General features: G+C 55.2%; 3 protein-coding genes across 3 annotated transcripts; 1 reads left to right on the top strand and 2 right to left on the bottom strand.

Moving 5' to 3' along the window:
* Positions 1-221: 221 nt before the first annotated feature.
* On the bottom strand, positions 222-2,695 carry CGCS363_v014438 (uncharacterized protein; the record flags this gene model as incomplete). Its single annotated transcript, XM_036646287.1, has 3 exons — positions 222-320; positions 391-2,046; positions 2,105-2,695. The coding sequence occupies 3 exons, from the start codon at positions 2,693-2,695 to the stop codon at positions 222-224; spliced, it is 2,346 nt and encodes a 781-aa protein (XP_036488632.1).
* A 1,114-nt stretch (positions 2,696-3,809) lies between these two features.
* On the bottom strand, positions 3,810-5,010 carry CGCS363_v014437 (putative mitochondrial 2-oxodicarboxylate carrier; the record flags this gene model as incomplete). Its single annotated transcript, XM_036646286.1, has 6 exons — positions 3,810-4,518; positions 4,578-4,658; positions 4,710-4,739; positions 4,795-4,805; positions 4,874-4,896; positions 4,965-5,010. The coding sequence occupies 6 exons, from the start codon at positions 5,008-5,010 to the stop codon at positions 3,810-3,812; spliced, it is 900 nt and encodes a 299-aa protein (XP_036488625.1).
* Positions 5,011-7,170: 2,160 nt separating this feature from the next.
* Positions 7,171-11,955, top strand: btb1 (BTB/POZ domain-containing protein 1; the record flags this gene model as incomplete). Its single annotated transcript, XM_036646285.1, has 1 exon — positions 7,171-11,955. One exon carries the CDS (start codon positions 7,171-7,173, stop codon positions 11,953-11,955), a length of 4,785 nt encoding a protein of 1,594 aa, XP_036488624.1.
* Positions 11,956-15,768: the final 3,813 nt, after the last annotated feature.

Genomic DNA, 15,768 nt, shown 5'->3' with positions numbered 1-15,768 from the left:
GCTGAAGGGGCAAAAGTCCGTCTCAGACTCTGAAGACATTCTGCCCATACCGAAATGGACATCTGGATTGGAAGAGATGAATGAGTTGGTGTTGGATGGTCGGATGCGTTGAGAGCCGCTTTGGGAAGACGCTGGGCAGGGAATGCTCCAGTCTAGGCCGCCCTGATCGTTTTCGTCTGCATCGTATGGTCTTTTCTTTGGATTCTCACCATCGGGCGCGCCTAGAGCTTGTACTCTGGGATAAGCAGGACCGCGTTGGGGCGGCGAGTACGATGGGAGGAAGAGCCCGCTTGTATCGAGACTTGCTGACGGTTCTCGACCTACCGATGGCGTCGGGGAAGGAATGCGGCTGGTGCTTGACCAAGCCCGTCGGGCCACACCGCGACTGACAGAGCGGCCGTCAAAGGATTCCTGCCGTACAAAAAGACCAGTACTTGCCGTGGAGTTCTCGCGCAGTCTCCTCCTCGGCTCGAAGCTGTCAATATCAATAGGATTGCCAACGTTCGATCCGGCGGATGAAAGTTCGCTAGCATCGCGAGAAAACCGTGAGTCAGTCGTGATAGACCGAGAGTTCGTAGCCGTAGCTCTTGAAGTTGAGTCGGCGTCGCTCAAGGTTCTTGTGCTTTCCGTGTCAGAAGCATCATTGCGTTTTTGCCTGGCTGTCTGCTGAGATCGAATGACGGTTTTGTGTTCGGAGACTTCAGCAGTGTTCCCCGAGCTGTGCTCTGTGCTAGGTAGGCAAGCTCTGGCGTAACGAGTCTCAGGTATTTGGTAGCCTTCTGTGTCGAACGCAGAACTTGTGTTGTAGAGCTCTTCGATCATTTTCCAGTGACCTTCTTCAGCTACAAATCCCCGCGAAATTGGTTTCAGATTCCGCAGCTCTGCGGCCTGTGAGACAGCATGGGGCTTAGGAAGAGTAGTCACTGTCTCGACGTCTCTACCAAAGGTCCAATCACGGATGTCGTGGCGGCCCCCGAGCTTGAGATGTTTCTCGAAGTCCAGAAACCGGATGACTTGCATGCCTCGAAGCTGGTGAATGTAGTCAAGTCCTTGCAGAGTCCTTAGGGATCTTGCAAAGCGGAAATTGGGCTGGCCAGCGGTCTTGGACGCCATGAAATCTTTGACAGTTGAGGGCTCATGCTTGCGGCGGATGTATTGGCTGCCCGTCTCGTTGATGTGTACCGTGAGGCTTTTCAGTCGCGGTAAATCACACAGCAACGAAGAATCCCAAGTCCGTCGAGACGTGTATTTCTTCTTGTTGCCCTCCAGCTGAAATGGTAAGGTTCTGTATTGATTGCCAATCCACAGCAATTCGACGTGTTGGATTCTCTGGCTACGAGCTTTGCCGATACCGCGAAAGAAGCGGGCAAACTCTCCGATGCTTGAGAATGCGAAGGTGTTGAGACCGTAAAATGCATGCGCACCGAGGAAGTACCATTCCTTGCATACCAAGAATAGAGCAAGATGCTCGTTAGGCTTGATGGCGTACGTAACACTGCACGAAGAACCAGACACGTGAAATCGATTCAAGAGGCCGGTTCTCCTTGAACTTGGCTGGACTGGTTCTTCTGGAGCCAAGAAGGGGTCGAGACGAGAGATGCAGTGCATGAGTTTGTGGTCTTGAACGAAAACGAACGTGAGAATCTTGGCTCGAACTTCAGATGGCAGCTTTTTGAAGGGGAAACCGCTCATCGTCGATGGACTCTCAGCTTCCTTTTCTGTGGACAATGACGCAATGCCTTCAGGGGGCTCACTGTCCCGAACGAACAACTCCTCCGATGCGTTGGATAGGCTGCGAGCTCGGACTACTGTCGTGTCTGATTTGTTTCCGTCATCCGATTCAATATCGAGCTGTGCTGTTGAAATCTCCGTTTCGATCTCTTTCTGAACGTCTCTGGCTGTCGGGTGGCGCAGTCGTAGATTAGGATGGATCAGGTCCACCCGAGAGCTCATGTTCTCCTCTTTACAGCAGAGGTTGTAGATCTTCTTGTAATCCATCGCTTCCGGATCGTTTGCCTGAAGCCGCCGAAGTTCATGGGGCCACGTCTGCAGTGGAATGTCAGCAGTCAAGTCTGAAGAGAAGTTCAAGACAACAGCAACTTACCCTTTTCGTCTTTCGCTGCCGGTGTACGGGCTTTCCTCTGAGTCTCTCGATCTCTTTATTCTTCCCCTCGATCTGTCGATCCTTCTCGCCACTTTGGAGAGTCAGAGAGCGAATCTGATCCTGGAGATCAGATACCTGCTGTTCGAGGGTACCAAAGGCGGCTCGAAACTGGTGTCGACAGTCATCGGTGCAAGCGATACGATCAAGGTCGACGGATGGTTGCCGGAACGACTCGTTCTCATTATCATCGAAATTGTGATTCGAGGCCCCATCGTCATCTTCAGTCTCGCCTTCGCTGTCCATCGCGTCTGATCCTTCTTCTTCTTGGTCTACTCGGCCGAGCTCAACCGGGTCGCCGATTGAGTCGGAATCTTCCGAGTCAGACTCATCAGTTGATAGCACCTTCTCTGGAGAAATAGGCGATTTCCGAGCCGGTTTCCCGCTCTTTTCTCTCTTCGCTGGCTTGAGCGTTACAGGCGACGGAGTGGAACCGTCTGAGCCATCTCCATCTATGGAGTCGACTTCGTCCTTGTCTGAGTCATAGTGATGCTGATTGTTGTATTTCAAGAGTTCCATCAATCCTGTTTCCATAGCGTAAGGCGAAGAGGAACTGTGTGGTGAATCGTCGCGTGGCATCTGGGCAGGAGAATCCAACCCTTCAGCTGGAAGGGCCGAACCTTCCTGACTCGGAGGAGTTGAAGACATTTCCAAGGCGTCAGGTGCTGACCGAAAGACTTCTAGCTTTTGTTTAGTGATGGCACATGCTGACGGCGTGTTTGGAAAGAAGAGTGAAGACGTGAGAAACGTAGCAGACGGGTTGGGGTTGCAGAAGAGGGGGAGTGAAGCTCTCAACGTATTTTTCGGAGAGGTATAAATAGTCGAAAAGGAGCTCGCCTGGTAATGTTCTGGGCAAGGACATCGGAATCTGGAAGGTCCACTCACCTCGTTGGGAAGCTCCTTCCTAGCGGAAGACCACGATCAGTTGACCATAGAGAAGAAGAGTGCGTAGGCTATGCTGACGTTGGATTAGGCGATTCGAGTGACTGGATGTGCTGAAGTTGGGTTGGCGAGTATCATATGCACTCGAAAGGCAGTAGATACCAGCCTCCAGAGAAGCCAGGCCCGAGGTGCCTCAGCGAAAAAGGAAGCTGCTACTGAAGTTCGCTCGAGACGACGCTTGATACTGCGTATCGTGAGAAGTTGCGAAATGGGGAAGAGAAATATGCGTAAATCTTCAGTGGTAAGAAGTCTCCGAGGGTGGGTGAGATGTGTGGTTGAAAGAGATAGCAAGTGCGAGGGCGAGCGATAAAGAAACAAGCAGCTCGCATGGAAGTACGTTTAATCGTGAAGGCAGCAGGAGCGATAGAGAGCGTTTGCAGTTAATATCTGTGACCAAGAGAGAAGCTGGGATGATGGACGGAACGATCGTTGACAATGCACTGAATTTGTGTTGACAAAGATGTGTCAATATCAGTGAAACCCCACCTCAAGAATTCAAGCTCGAGGAAGGCGCGATCGTCTTTAAAATGAATGAAGGGGGCTGTCACGTTGATTTGGTGAGAACTCGAGATCATTGCCGAACAGAAGTTTGCATTGTTGAGCGCCATAAATCGAAGCCCCCGGTGATGGTATCTGCCTGTATAAGATGTACAATCCAGGTCCTCTTGTCTTTTGTTAATTCATCTATAATTTGTTGCCAGTGCTTTTAAGCGTTCGCCTTCATGTTGCGGAAGAAGTCCATAACACCGGTGAAAACAACGAGCAAGATACCGCCTCCGGGACCGAGACGCAGGACCTTGGGCAAGAAACCCTTGTACAAGGCAGCGAAGCCCTCTTCCTTTGCAACGGTGCCGACGGCAGGCCAGGCCCAGTTGTACTTGGGCGTCTGACCGGCAACCTTGGGGCTGTTCTGAATTCTCGACTTGACGACGTCCATAGGGGTGTTGAGGATCGTGCCGACGGTACCGCCAACAGCACCGGAGATCAAATCGTTCGTGACCTGGCCGGTCTTGGTCTCGGCCTTGGGGAGAAGCTGGCGAACCTGGAAAATGCAGCCGAAGTAACCGGCGTTCCAGAGAACGTGACGCCACATGGTGCTCTCGAGACCGTTGTACATGGCCAAAACACCCTCAGCCTGGATGGTTTTACGGACAACATCAAGCATGCCGTTGTACTTTCCGGCGGAAGCCTTGTCCTGGAGACGGATCTTGACGAGCTCGAAGGGAACGACGACGAAAGACTCGGTAGCACCGGCGCTAGCACCGGTCAAAACAGACAGGGACTGGTTCATCTTGTCGACGCCGAACATCTTGCGGTAGACCTTTCCCCACTCGTCGTTGGCGGCAAACTTGGTGGCACGCTTGGGAGCCTCCATGAGAATGGGGGCGGTGATTCCACGGTATAGCCTCGAGGCGCTGGCGATTGTAAGCTTTTGGAGTTCATCGCCGGGCGCTAGGTGGGACGGGCTGCGTACCCCTCATTCTTGATGATCTTGCGGAAGCAGTCAAGCATGCCATTGTAGGAGTCGGCACCGCCCGTTCCGGTTTGAAGTTGCCTGAGCTGGTCAGTCGGGTTGCGATTGAGCAGACAACCAGGCGAAGCTCACACTCTCGTCTTCACGACGTCCAAAGGGTACCTGAGTATGGTCAGCGGCGGGGCACGTGAGGTTGTCGCAAAGCTGTTCGACTCACATAACCAGAATCTAAACATGATGAAGGGTAAGCGCTTCCATCACTTTATCGCTGGGGGTTCATCTGGCGGTTTACTGACCTCCGAGACACCGGCAATGGCGCCTATATGGATTGGTCAGTGGTCGGGGTCCGATATCGCGAGGGTGGGGACGGGGATTTCGTGGACGAACCTGCGGCGAACTGGTATGCGAAGGGAAGAGGCTTTTCGGTCGACATTTTGGCGGCGGAAGAAACTTGTGACAGGACAGGTCAGCGGGCGCAAGGGGTGGTATTTGGCAATTGGGACCTACCGAGAAGCGCAAGAAGAGGAGGACGGGCGGGCTTGGTGCGTTGGTGGGAGTTTGGGAGGAAGCGAAAATCGAACGACGACAGTTGAAATTAGCGGGAACTGGAGTCTTATCGCAAGGGCCGGACGTCCCTTATCGGCTTTGCAGCAAGTTACCGAGCCGCGCCGGACTCCACCAGGACGGGCATTACAGAGTTTGGTCATCGTCCCTCACACACCAGAGGTCTCTCATTGGCCTGTTCTCGGTGTACAGGGCGGGATTTCGGTGAAGAAGCTAACGGGATTACGTATTGGCAATAGTCCGGCTCTGGCTTTTGGGGGACTCCCGCCTAGGCCTGCCGGGGTAAAGATAGATCCCCCAGGGACCCCAGGGCTCGGGCCATGTTTGCTGCTGTTCCCGTCTACGTATTGTGGTCATCGCCTTGCGGCTGCACCAAGATCCAATGCACCTCCTCAGACTGCCGTCCATTGCCGAGATTCGGGCGACAATTCCGACGCAACTGCGGCTGGGCCAGTGGTGCGAGTCCGCTCCAATCACTTTGAGGAGCTGTTTTGTTGCTCAGGGCTGGTTTAGAGTCTCTAATCCAGCTGGCAGCTCAACAAAGAATCTCACAAAGCCGTTGCGGTGCACTCATCTACTTTTCCTTCCTGCCGTTCCTGTTCGGGATGAAATGCCCAAATACATCTAGGGGTAAGGTATCTTTCGCATCTTAAGGTACCTCATGCTCTAACAAAGAACTGGACATCGGCATTAGTTGCCAAATTTCCCAAAGCCGGATGCAGTGGCAACTCGATCCAACCCGACTGTTACTGGCCCATGCCCCTGACTGTTCATTATATCCAACCTAAGACGCCAAAAGCAGCAAGAAATGCAGGCAAATGAGAGGCGCGCATGTGGCCGCCCGAATGCGATCCAGTCGCTTCAACATGATAGAAGCCCGCGCAAGGTGTAGGCGGGGTACAGGAGCTGGCGGGGGTAGCTCCCCACAGAAGAAGGTACCCAAGGCACCTCCAGGGCCACCGATAAGGCACGGATAAGGCAGGCAATGTCGCAGTCTTCCTCAGTCTGTATCTCCCGCCAGTAAGGTACGCGCATGTGCGAATAAGTTGCCCAAAGCCAACCCGGCAGGTATCCGCGAAATGTTTCGAGCGTCTAATTCTTGGAAAGAAACACCGCACTATGTATAACCTTGCCGCAGAACTGCTGCAACCGAGGCACTGCAGATGGACCAAGCGACTTTCATCTCTTCGCATGATAGATGATGTGGCTTAAGGCAGCACGTGTTGTCGTTCTTCATCATGGCCGCAGCACCACCGCCGTTTGATTCGGATGATCCAAAGCCGTACGGATACACTCAGGCACCTGTGTCCAAGTACAGCGACTCCACTGGAACCGGTCTTCAGGTACCTTCACCCCCACCTCGCACCGGGATGTGTCCAGCTGCTTCAGCACATCCAGGGCTTCGACATGTAACTGTACAGCACGCTAACCTCCTGGAGTGAAGCTTGTCTGGCCTGCAACCAGAGCACAAGCTCGAGGACGGGGGTCCGATTGGCTGCGCGACACCAGACGAAAGCACCCGCGGGACCGGGAATTCGCGGCGCGGCGCCCTTCGTGGTTCTGACGCGCACACAACTCGCTGAACAGTCAATTCACAATGCCCTCAATTTCCTCGACATCCAACCCCACCCCCCGCGACCGTCACTGCCTTCAACCCTCGACATCACCCCGCCCAGTCATTCGAATCCATCTTCCCAACCATCCGAATCGAAGCCCTTGCTCTCGCGACACCGAATATTCTATCAAAAACATCGCATCTCCTCTCGACGCTGCATCAAATCCTCAACAAGCTAGAGCCTCACCAGCCAGGTGGCAACATCGATAAACCGCTCCCTATCCTCCTTTAGGGCTTCGTGACATCGCAGATTTTCGGGCTCTTCCATCGATCGATACCGACCTCTTCCTCTTGATTCTCCAACATTCCGCTCTTCTCGCGCTCGGAACTGCACCTTTAAACAAGCCGTGATCCTAGAGACTCACAGCGAGGTGCCATCCAAGTGCTTGAAGGGTTCCTTGCCTGCCCCTGCCCATGAGTCATCTACTTTGGAAATATTACTGGGAAAACGATGTCGACAGGTTTCGGCGTCTGCTGGCCCCGGCCGCTCACTCGACGCAGGCGGCGACCAGGAGCCCGGGCATAGGCGCGGGGCCCCTCGGGGGCAGTCCCGGAGGATACGGGACTTCTCCCCGCAATGTCAAAACTCGCAAGTCTTCCGCCGTGGGCATCAACTCAGGCTCATCCAAGAACTCGAATTCGACTTTGGGTAGGCTCGAGATCAATAGCCGTGACCATGCTGGTCTTACCGTCCTCCTCCGTGCCGCCTCATCGACTACCTCGGACGCCATCCTCTTCATCCAGGCGTTGCTCGACCATCCCGCAATAGACTTGTATGTGCAAGACCCGGAAAGCGGTTGGAATGCCCTTCACAGGGCTCTGTACACGGGAAATGTAGCGATCGCGCGCCTGCTGCTCGAGCGAGAGCGCAAGATATTGACGGAACAGACCCTGGGCACCTCTGTATCCAAGGTTGGCCAGCTCATCAAGATGAAAGATCGCGAAGGCAACAGTCCCTTCGATCTCTACAATTCGACCATTGCCATTAGAACGATTGGGGATGCTACAGATTCGGATGATTCAGACATGGACTCGGATGACGGCAGCTCGGACGGAGGCCAAGCGTTGATGAGATCCGTTGCCGCACTCGACGGTGCCACCGATGGAGAAGAGCTCTTCGTTTTTGGAAGCAATAGAAACCTATCTCTCGGTGTAGGTGATGAAGACGATCGCCAGTTCCCTGAGAGAATTACGCTCAAGCGACCGGACCAACTTGTGCGGAGATTTTATCAGGAATATCTCACAAAGACGAGGAATGAGGCTGATCACGGGGCAAACGTCTCGGTTGATGCAATGGACATGGAGGAGATTCCGGCCCTAATCAGAAATCGGCCTTTGCGCATTCAAGATGCAATCCTTTCCAAGTTGCACACGGCAATTCTCACAACCGACCCAGCCTCCAACCTATACATCTGCGGCGTTGGACGCGGCGGGCGTCTCGGTTTGGGCGACGAAAACACGCAGTTCCGCTTCGTTCCTGTCCAGGGAGGTCTGTCCGATAGGAAGGTAGTGCAAGTGGCACTTGGCCAGAATCACAGCATGGCAGTCACTGACGCAGGCGAGCTCTGGACTTGGGGCTCCAACAGCAACTCCCAGCTCGGATACAGCTTACCGCCGCCAGTCAGACAAGACGAGGAGCCCATGAGCACCACCCCACGACAAGTGTTTGGGACACTCAAGAAAGAGGCCATCGTCGGCGTGGCAGCTTCAACTTATCACTCTGTGGCACACACATCCACGTCCCTGTTCTGCTGGGGCAAAAACCTCGGTCAGTTGGCTCTCATGGACGCCGACTCGAGGTCCCTGGAAGTCCAACAAATCCCAAGAAAGGTTGCTGCCTCTCTCTTTTCTTCCCCCATCGTCGCTGTATCGGCCATCGACAAAGCGACAACTTGTCTCTTAGCCGACAGCAGTGTCTGTGTCTTCACCAGCTACGGCTACAATTTCGTCAAGTTTCCGTCCCCGGACGTCTTTGTAAACCAACAGTTCACGACATCCATGTCGGCGCGGTACAACTCGGCTAGAAATCAGGTTAGCCGCATTACCTCGGGAGGGGAGACGATCGCCGCGGTCACTACGAGGGGAGACCTATTTACCATGGCTCTGAACCACAAAGCGGATGCGACTCCTTCGGCAACATCGACAACAAACCCATCCAAGATCAAGGGTGCAGTCACCACGCCCCAGTGCATCTGGAACGCCCGGAAGGATGGCGTCAAGTCGGTCAGCGTAGGCGAGCACGGCGCCGTCATCATCTGCACGGAATCCGGCGCAGTCTGGAGGCGCATCAAGCGTACCAAAGCGAAGGACGCCGCAATCCCTGGATCGGCTGACATCAAGCGGAAAGACTTCAAGTTCCAGAGAGTACCCAGTGTCACAAACGCTGTCGCCGTGAGGAGCTCTACGTTTGGCGCTTTCGCGGCAATTCGAAAGGACTGCCATGTGATGAAGGAGCAGGTCAATGTCAACGAGCAGTCGCTGTGGGAAGACATTGCGTCTCTTCTTGTTCTACGCGATTTCGAAGCTTCAGCGCCAGGTCCCGGTGACAAGGACACGCTCGGGTTCTGGAAATCAGAGGACTTGAAATACCGAATTGGGTTGCTGCCGTACGAGGTTCTGAAATCCACAGATCTGGAGCGCGATCTATGCCACTTTCTTTCGATGGCTTCCGACTTTGAATTTGATTTGGAACTGCGTACTTCCTCGAGTCCAGATATCAAGGTGCCAGTACATGCCTGGCTTCTTACCGCAAGGAGCCCCGTTCTACGAAAAGCACTCAGTGAGTATCGAAACGGTGGCGATCGCGAAATACCTCAAATTCTCCGGATTGGAGAAGACGACGGGAAAACGATTATCACCTTCGACGCTATTGATCTACTCTCTTTGCTAAACCTAGTTGTTTACTGCTATGATGACACCGTCATTCCAGCTTGGAACCACACACGTCAAGCGCCGTCCTTGGCGCATAGGTATCGTCAGGTTCGCAACGAACTGATGAAGCTGGCCACGAAGCTGGATATGATGAAGCTAGAAGCAGCTGCGCGCCTACAGACGACGGCCGAGAAGTCTTTGGACAAGGACTTCGCCAAAGCAATCCAAGATCCGAGATACTTCGAGGATGCCGATGCATTGGTCGAGCTGGACGGGGAGGAGGTGCCAATACACAGTCAACTTATGCGCCAGCGATGCGAGTTCTTTGAAGGACTGTTCCATGGCCGAGCGAGGGGCATGTGGCTTGCAGGCCGACGTGACGAACTCGACGAAGAAGAACTGATACGAGTCGACCTCAGCCACTGCGACCCAGAAGCATTTCAGTACGTGCTGCGCTACCTCTACGCAGACGTCGGGAAGGAGCTATTTGATGAAACAAGCGCTGTCAACATCGATGAGTTTTCCGAGCTGGTCATGGGCGTGATGAGCACTGCGAACGAGCTCATGCTGGATCGGCTATCGCAGATCTGCCAGTTCATTATTGCGCGTTTCGTTACGACTCGTAACATTGCCCTTCTACTGAACGAGATCAGCCCCTGCTCAGTTACGGAGTTCAAGGATGCGGGTCTGGAATACATCTGCCTGCAAATGGAGTCCATGCTCGAGAACCATTTGCTGGATGATTTGGAGGAAGAACTATTGGAGGACCTGGACAACATTGTTCGGGAGAACCAGCTTGCTCGGTACCCCTTTGCCCGAAGTGGCCGGGCGGAGCTGTTGCTGTTGGAGAAGGATCCGGACCTCGCTCTCGACGTTGACGAAGAACGTCGTCGCAGGGTGCGAGAGATGGCATTCAAATCAACGCAGAGAGACGACGACAAGAAGATTTCCTCCTCGTTCAAGACAAAGTTTGGAAGTCTTGATGACGGCGTTGGCTTTGCCTCTCCCAGCGCTGACAAAGGCCGGCGCAAGTCAAAGGCCAGTCGCAATGAACCTTTCAGTCCCAGTTTGAGGCCTAAGGAATCCCATGCCGATCTGATGTTCGATATGGACGAGGAGAGTCCGTCCGTGGCTAGCCCTCTCATGTCGCCCTCGCAACAAGCTGCAAGTACGAAGAGCAAGAGATCGGAGCTGGAGCAGCTACCATCCCTCCCAGGGCCATGGAAAGATATCAAGCAACAGTCTGTGGCCGGGTCGCCCCAATTTCAGGTTGTCAGCCCTCCATTGGGCAGGTCTGCACAGTTCGGTGTTAGCCCTTCGCGGTCGCCTCAAGATATCGGTGGTAGCAACGCTTCAAAGTCTGGTAATCCATGGGCTTCATCCGGATTTCAGATGGAAAGGATGGACTTGCGACAGGTTTTGACCGAGACTCCAATAAAATCTGCTTTATCAGCTGGAATCGCCGCCCAGAAGAGCAAGGAAGCCTCGCCCAAACCAGTTCAACCAAAGATGTCGCAGAAGGAGCGTAAAAAGCAGCAGCAGGCTCAAGCTGCAGCTCAGGCTGTGCTGGAAGCCGATGCTCAACAGCCCAAAGTGGCCTGGGACAAAGAATCCGGCGCGGGCAAGACGGCGCCGTGGAAGTCGGTGCAGAGCCGCCCCAAGACGTCTCTCAGAGACACCATGGTCAAGGACTCCCCGAAGCCGACACCTCCCGCCAAGTCATCCTTACTTGGAGTGGAATCCCCAGGCAAGGCAAGCCCTAGACGCGCAGCATCGCCCGACACGCGATTCCCGGGCCAGTCTCGCGGCAGCAGCTCTCCAGTCGTCCCTGGCACCTCGAGCCAACCCCCCGCGAAGCCGCTCGTTCCACACTCCAAATCGTACATCACCCCAGCACCCAAGGCGGAGCCCACCTTGGGGCTGAGTATGGCAGACATTATCGGGCAACAAAAGCGCGAGCAAGAGATTGTGCGCGAGGCCGTTGCGAAGAGGTCAATGCAGGAGATTCAACAGGAGCAGGAGTTCCAGGAGTGGTGGGATCAGGAGACGAGGCGTGTGCAAGAAGAAGAGGCCAGGCGAGAGGCCAAGGGGAAGGCCAAGGGCGAGAGGAGCTCGAAGGACAGCAAAAGAGGCAGGCGAGGCCGGGGAGGAGGTAAGGGGAAAGGGGCCGGGCCGCCGGGGGCCTCAGGCGACGGCGCTGGGAACGCGGAGGCGCTTGGTTCGCCGAAGCCAACGGCGGGCGGGCCAGCGTCCAACAACTCCCGAGGACGGAGCTATAGAGGACGTGGTAGGGGTGGTAAAGCACCGACATCAGCATCGGCATCTTGATTTGCGTGGTTTATAGGCGTCTATGGGAGGGAGGAGTTCACGGGGCCAAACCAGAAGACTTGGGCAGTTATGGATGGTTTCAACATGAGTTTTGTGCGCGGACTTGTTCAAAAACTGAAACGTCCCCATGGGCTAATAGAAGACACGAGAGAGAATAGAAAAACTTCACTCGCACACAGGAGTGCACATGCCGTCTGAACAGGCAGTGTTCGTGATGGTGGTGCTAGTGGAGACGAGAAGAATCCGCAACGCTAACATGGGGAATGTGACGGGCCTCGAAAGTCATGTTGGAAGACCGTTTGCGCCATGTGACGAGAAACATTGCCAAGAAAGGCTACCCCGAATCGTAAGCTTCATCGGCGGGCTCTCTTAGAAGTACCATGCCGTCCGTATTGATGGGGGCGGCTGGATGGGGGCGGCGGGTGCTGCGTAACCGTAGGTAGGAAATAGCATATTGTGCACACTACGCGGTACAACACACTAAGGCACCTTGGGTGGTTGTAGGCAGTGGGCAGGTAGGTACGGATAAGACAAATGGCATCGGGACTGGGTCCGATCTGCGGAGGCGAGAAGCGAGGAAAGTCACCTCACCTGCTGCAGCAGGGTCGGGTGCCGCAAGTGGGTTCACGATTGGTTGGTTCGCGTTGTGTTGGCCGTTGGAGCGGAGTGGACGTGGAGTCGGGTGGGCTGGGGGTTGCTCACCTTATCGTTATCGGGGAGGCGGGCGGCTCCATGAGGTGTACGGGGCGGTTTTGATAAGGAATGACGGAAGGGAGGGGAAAGAAGGAGGAGGAGCCTGGAGGAGGTTGACGTGCTGGTTGGTGCTGTTAGTTCATTGAGGATGACTCGGTCGCTTGGCTGCTTGATTTGGACTGCCGCAGATGGCGCAGGCGCTACATGAAGTAGGTGATGGATGGGTCGCAAGACAGATAGATGGCGCTTCTTTTTTTGGGGGGACCGTACAGTCTGAGGAAGGGAAGCTGGAGGAGAGAGAGATAAGGCATGTTGGGGTAATGGAGGCGGGCGTTGCCAGGACGCTCCCACCTCAAAGTGTCAGTGCCAGTGCCAGGTAGAGAGCCGATTTCCGGGATCAACCGAGGGCCGGCGGGCGGTGGTATCGTTTAGGCCAGAGATGGCGTCTGAGGCGAGTCGTATCAACAGCCTTCTTGGACCCTGCGTGCTGCCTGACGTTTTTGTGGCTGTTCTTGTTGTTGCTGATGATGGTCAATGGTGGACTGTGGACGACGACGACCTTGCTGGCCGTCATGTCACAGGGGTCGAGGCAAGTCAGCCGCAGAGAACGGGGCTATCAGGGGAAAGTGGAAGAAGCAGGACATCAAGGCATGAGGCAAGGGTGCCGATGTCCTCAAAGATGGGCCGAGATACGTTGGAGTACGTTGCCGTGGATAACCCTGTCCGGTATCGTCGTGCAGGTTGTCAGCTGGCAGTCGAGGATGCGGTACCCAACTACGGATACCTTGGCTTGCTTGGGGAGGCTCGCCTCAGAGTGCATGCATGAAGTATTAAGTATTACTGCGGGTTCGGTGGTGAGGTAAGATACTGTGTAGGGAGCAGCGGAGCATTGCGTGTTGTGCGCCGTGCCATGCGGCGATGAGGTGCGGCTCAGGCTCAGGCTCAGGCTCAGGCTCCACGCTGGGGTTGAGAACTTGAGGGCGAGGCCATTGTGAGGTCCGGGGTGGTCCAAGACACACTGTCAGTGTCCCCCGGTCTGGTCTCCCCCTTGCCTCGGACGCATAGCGGAAGCAATCAGCGGCAAGCCAAACAAGGTGGATTTGGGGCGGCCGTATCGGGGATCGTGGATGGCATGACAGTGACCGCAGGTGTTGCCGATGGTGAGTCTTGTTGATTAGGCTTGCAGGATGACTCCAAAGGGCACGTCAACCTCGCAGTCTTGGCCTGGTGTTGCGAAACTCATACCGGCAGAGAGAGAGAGAGAAAGATGAGAGTGAGTGAGGATAGAAGGACAGAAGGACAGAGGGACAGGAAGATAGAGACAGTGCAACCCCTGTCTGCCTGGCACCCTCCCGTCTCCATCGCCGTCCCATCTCATCGCTAGGTAAGGTAGGTAGGTACCTGCCTGCCTCGCCTCTGCCTGCACCTGCACCTGCACCTGCACCTTCACGGTTCACCTCCACCACGCCCTCACAGCCGGCGCTGGCTGTGGACCGGGACTCACACCAACACTGAACTGGACCACGACGTGGAGGCTCGTCCCCTTCCCCGTCTCCACACCTGCCTCGGTGCATGGTCCGTGGCCCACGGATGCTTGTTAGAGCACCAGTGCAGCAGCAACAAACCCCCCCCCCTCACTCCCCCGTCACAGTCGCAGTCGCAGTCCCGGTCCCCAGGTTCCTTAGGTAGGTAGGTAGACACCTTGGAGGGAGAGGCACGCACGCATTCGCTCATCACCACCTCTCTCGTCGTCGCGCCGTGCTGCTGCTGCTGGCTTGCTTGCTCGTCTAGTCCAACTGAACCTTGTCAAGCTCCAAGCCAGGAACCCAGAGACATCCATGTCATCCGTCTTGCCTCTCCTTCACTTTGGCTCCCCATCTCTTCTTGACCTTCTCTCTCTCTTCCCCGTCTGCTCTCTGCTGTCTGTTCTGTCTACCGGCTTCTGCATCACTCAGCCAAAAAAAAACAAACCCTTTGTTTTGCCTGTTCCCCTTCATTCCGTCGCTCTGCATCATCAATTCCGATTCCCGTGCCCTTCTGGTCACGCCTTGTTGTTTTTGGTTTTTTTTTGTTGACTTGGTCTCCCAGTTTTGACCGTCTCTCTGCTCAACTCCTTGCCCAGTCGTGTAGTACTTCGCTACCTCTCGCCCTCTCTTCCTCATCCTCACTCTCAGAGTCTCTCTCTCTGCTCGAGCTAGCATATACCGTCTGATCTTTGCCTGTTTCTTGTTTGCTCATCCTTTGCATTTTCGGGCTCATTACGAACCTATATCAAGTACACCGCTCTCACTTGATCTTGAGTACTCGCTTGAACCCCCCAGCCCCAGCAGGTGACTCGATGACGGAACGGTACCTGTCCACGATCACGAGGCTCACCACTACTCCCAACCATTGAGCGTATGACACCTGCACCGATAGACTCCGTCTCGACAACCACTGCGTCGTCAGCTCTCTGCATATCGACCCTCACTATTCTTTAACAACCTGCTTGCGAAAGTCACCGTCCATCCCATCTGTGCGACGTTCGCTTGCTTGTTGTCGTTGTTGTTGGAGGACGTGCTTGGGAGGAGGTCCCCGGTTTCTGCAGAGCCGTCGAAGCTTACCTCAGGCAACCGAAAGCCATGGTCGAAGCCACGGCCGCCTAACATAGCTCGTCTCTGTCCATTTCGCCCTGCAGCTCTGCCTGCTACCCCTTGGTCTGCTCGTGCGGCAACCCAACAACAACCCCGGCGTCTAATCCTTCGTCTCGATCTACTTCGAGTCCCCACGTTCACGTCGCCCTGCTCGCCGTTGCCTGCCTCGCCGCGCCGCGCCCGCCCTCTCCAAGGGTTCCGCTGGAGCCCTTTCGCCGCATCGCAGCTCGCTCCCTCGACTCGCCCCTCTCCCCCCCGCCGACTCCTTCGAAATTGAGGCTTCTCGAGACATCCAACGACGTTAAGCTGTGATGAAGGATGGATGAGCAGGTCCAGTACCGCCTCCACGTCGACACCAAGAACACCCTTCCACTCCTCGTCTAGAACCACCTCGCGCACCTGTATCGCGCTTCCAGCATTGCGTCGACAACCACCCAGGTGTCTGTCGGCTTCACAGATCATTATCCACCCTTCCTTGCCCTTTGGG

This window comes from Colletotrichum siamense (assembly GCF_013390195.1).
Source record: "Colletotrichum siamense strain Cg363 chromosome Unknown KSG_Cg363_contig10, whole genome shotgun sequence".
Lineage (NCBI taxonomy): Eukaryota > Fungi > Ascomycota > Sordariomycetes > Glomerellales > Glomerellaceae > Colletotrichum > Colletotrichum siamense.
This window is presented reverse-complemented; position numbering and strand designations above follow the sequence as displayed.